The following is a 2,879-nucleotide window of genomic DNA, read 5'->3' on the forward strand; positions in this document are numbered from 1 at the left end:
GCCCTGGGGCGTTCTGGGACAAGAGCCGCTTTGGGGTCAAATCCGGGGGAATTTGGGTTCAGCTGGTTAATGAGGGCCCCCCGACATACCCAGTTTATTCCCTTTTCCCAATTTCTCATTCCAGAAGGGCCATTTGCTGCTCCACTAGGKAGCTCCTGGAATGTGCTGGGATTCGGTTTGGTGTAAATTATCCTTGGATTCGGTGCCTCGTTAGGGAGGGATCACTGGAGAGAGGGAATGCCACGAGCAGGATCGGATCCCGCGAGGAGATGGAGAACGGGTCCTGCTGGGTGATGAGGGATGAGGCGGGGACACCCCGGAACCCCGCGATGGTGAACAGGGAAAGATGCTGGATCCTGCCGGGGCCAGGGGATGAGAACAGATCCCCGATCCCAAATCCCARTGGGGGATGGAGGACAGGATCCTGGATCCTGGTGGATGGAGGGTGGTGTTGGACCCCTTATCCCAACAGGSGATGGGGGAGAGTGTCAGATCCCAGATCCTGCCATTGAATCCCAGTGCTGCAGAGGCCTGTCAGTGAGGTTCAAGTAAAGCTGCTGACATTCAAGTGTGTCCTGTGACTCAATGGGGCATGCCGAAGATCCTAATGACCCTCATTAGGGAGAAATCTACCAAATAGAAGATCCTAATGACCCTCATTAAGGAGAAATCTACCAAATCGAAGATCCTAATGACCCTCATTAGGGAGAAATCTCCCAATGGACTGCGGGATTTCCCCCAGCAGAAGCAGACAGAGGGTCTCTGCATTGTGGCCCTCAGGTGCGGAGCTTCTAAAGTACCCAAAATCCATTATCTTCCCCTAAAATGCAGAKACTCCGGGATTCCTGGGGTGCCCAGGGGGCAGGGTGGTGAGGCTTTTAGTCTGCAGTGATTTTAACCAAACTAGAGTGATTTAGCCAGTGGCTGGACATTTACACGAACCGAACCCCGGGGCGCCGGCCGGTCGGAGTGGGCTGGCAGAGGCGGCAAGGCGGCTCCTGTGACCACGCAGACTCCACGGGGCACGTGCAGTMGGCCCCAGAGAACAGGAAGTACAGGACCCCCATAAAAGTGGAGCTGCGTCCAGGTCCAGACCGTGGGCATCAGGAGCCGGAGTGGCACCGGGAACAAGCAGAYTGGGAGCACTGTGGTGCCCAGGCCCACATCAACAGGAACGCCGAGAGAACCAGCCCCACACCCCACCAGGAGCACCGGGAGCAGGAGCCACATCCAGCCATGCACCGCGCTGGGAGCACCAGTGGAGTGAGGAGTGGCATTTGTGCCAGCGTCACACCGGGAGCACTGCAGCGCTGTGGAAGCACGAGAGCCGTRTGGCATCCCACCCCCTATGGCACCGAGAGCACCAGGGTCTTCATCCTACTGCTGCACGAGGAACCCGTGAGACAGTTTGACATGTGGAGGGACTACCTGGGGCTGGCATCTCTGCTGCCCACTCTCCATGACCCTGCAGGTGTTCAGGACCCCTCGGTGCTGCCAGGCCCCCCAGCTCCRAGTGCAGGGCCGGCTCTGTGTGCTGGGCCAGCTCTGCATGCAGAGCCAGCTCCGCATGCAGGGCCAGCTCCGTGTGCTGTGACAGCTCCACGTGCAGAGCCGGCTCTGCATGTAGGGCCAGCTCCGTGTGCTGCGACAGCTCCGAGTGCAGGGCCGGCTCCAGGTGCTGGGCCAGCTCTGCATGCAGAGCCAGCTCCGTGTGCTGTGACAGCTCCGAGTGCAGGGCCGGCTCCAGGTGCTGGGCCAGCTCTGCATGCAGAGCCAGCTCCGCATGCAGAGCCGGCTCCGTGTGCTGTGACAGCTCCACGTGCAGAGCCGGCTCCGCATGCAGGGCCAGCTCCGTGTGCTGCGACAGCTCCGAGTGCAGGGGCAGCTCCGTGTGCTGGGCCAGCTCTGAATGCAGGGCCGGCTCTCCATGCAGGGCCAGCTCCGTGTGCTGTGACAGCTCCACGTGCAGGGCTGGCTCCGCATGCAGGGCCTGCTCCGCGTGCTGCCACAGCTCCGCGTGCAGGGCCGGCTCCGCGTGCTGCCACAGCTCCGCGTGCTGCCACAGCTCCGCGTGCTGCCAAAGCTCCGCGTGCTGCCACAGCTCCGCGTGCACGGCCAGCTCCGCGTGCACGGCCAGCTCCGCGTGAAGGGCTGGTTCTGTGTGCAGGGCCAGCTCCGTGTGCTGTGACAGCTCCACGTGCAGGGCCGGCTCCGCGTGCAGGGCTGGTTCTGCATGTAGGGCTGGTTCTGCATGCAGGGCCGGCTCCGCATGCTGGGCCAGCTCCACGTGCTGCCACAGCTCCGCGTGCTGCCACAGCTCTGCGTGCAGGGCTGGCTCCACGTGCAGGGCCAGCTCCGCGTGCTGCCACAGCTCCGCGTGCTGCCACAGCTCCACATGCAGGGCCAGCTCCACGTGCAGGGCCAGCTCCGCGTGCTGCCACAGCTCTGCGTGCTGCCACAGCTCCACGTGCAGGGCCAGCTCTGCGTGCAGGGCCAGCTCTGTATGCAGGGCCAGCTCCGCGTGCTGCCACAGCTCCGCGTGCTGCCACAGCTCCGCGTGCAGGGCCAGCTCCGCGTGCTGCCACAGCTCTGCGTGCAGGGCTGGCTCCACGTGCAGGGCTGGCTCTGCGTGCTGCCACAGCTCCGCGTGCTGCCACAGCTCTGTGTGCAGGGCTGGCTCCGCGTGCAGGGGCTGCTCCGCGTGCTGCGATAACTCCGTGTGCAGGGCCTGCTCTCCGTGCAGGGCCAGCTCTGTACGCAGGGCCTGCTCCACGTGCTGCCACAGCTCCGCATGCATGGCCGGCTCCGCTTGCAGGGCTGGCTCCGCATGCTGCCACAGCTCCGTGTGCAGGGCCTGCTCTCCATGCACCGCCAGTTCT

At 63.6% G+C, this 2,879-nt stretch overlaps 1 protein-coding gene across 1 annotated transcript; it reads left to right on the plus strand.

Annotated features, from left to right (window-relative positions):
• The first annotated feature begins 649 nt into the window (after window positions 1–649).
• Window positions 650–2,188, plus strand: LOC130586281 (uncharacterized). The gene is made up of 3 exons (XM_057387055.1): window positions 650–780; window positions 915–1,623; window positions 1,970–2,188. The coding sequence occupies exons 1-3, from the start codon at window positions 650–652 to the stop codon at window positions 2,186–2,188; spliced, it is 1,059 nt and encodes a 352-aa protein (XP_057243038.1).
• The last annotated feature ends 691 nt before the right edge of the window (window positions 2,189–2,879 follow it).

The sequence above is a fragment of the Malurus melanocephalus genome, unplaced genomic scaffold (genome assembly GCF_030028575.1).
Source record: "Malurus melanocephalus ecotype Western Australia unplaced genomic scaffold, MMel_1.1 scaffold_1118, whole genome shotgun sequence".
Classification (NCBI taxonomy): Eukaryota; Metazoa; Chordata; class Aves; order Passeriformes; family Maluridae; genus Malurus; species Malurus melanocephalus.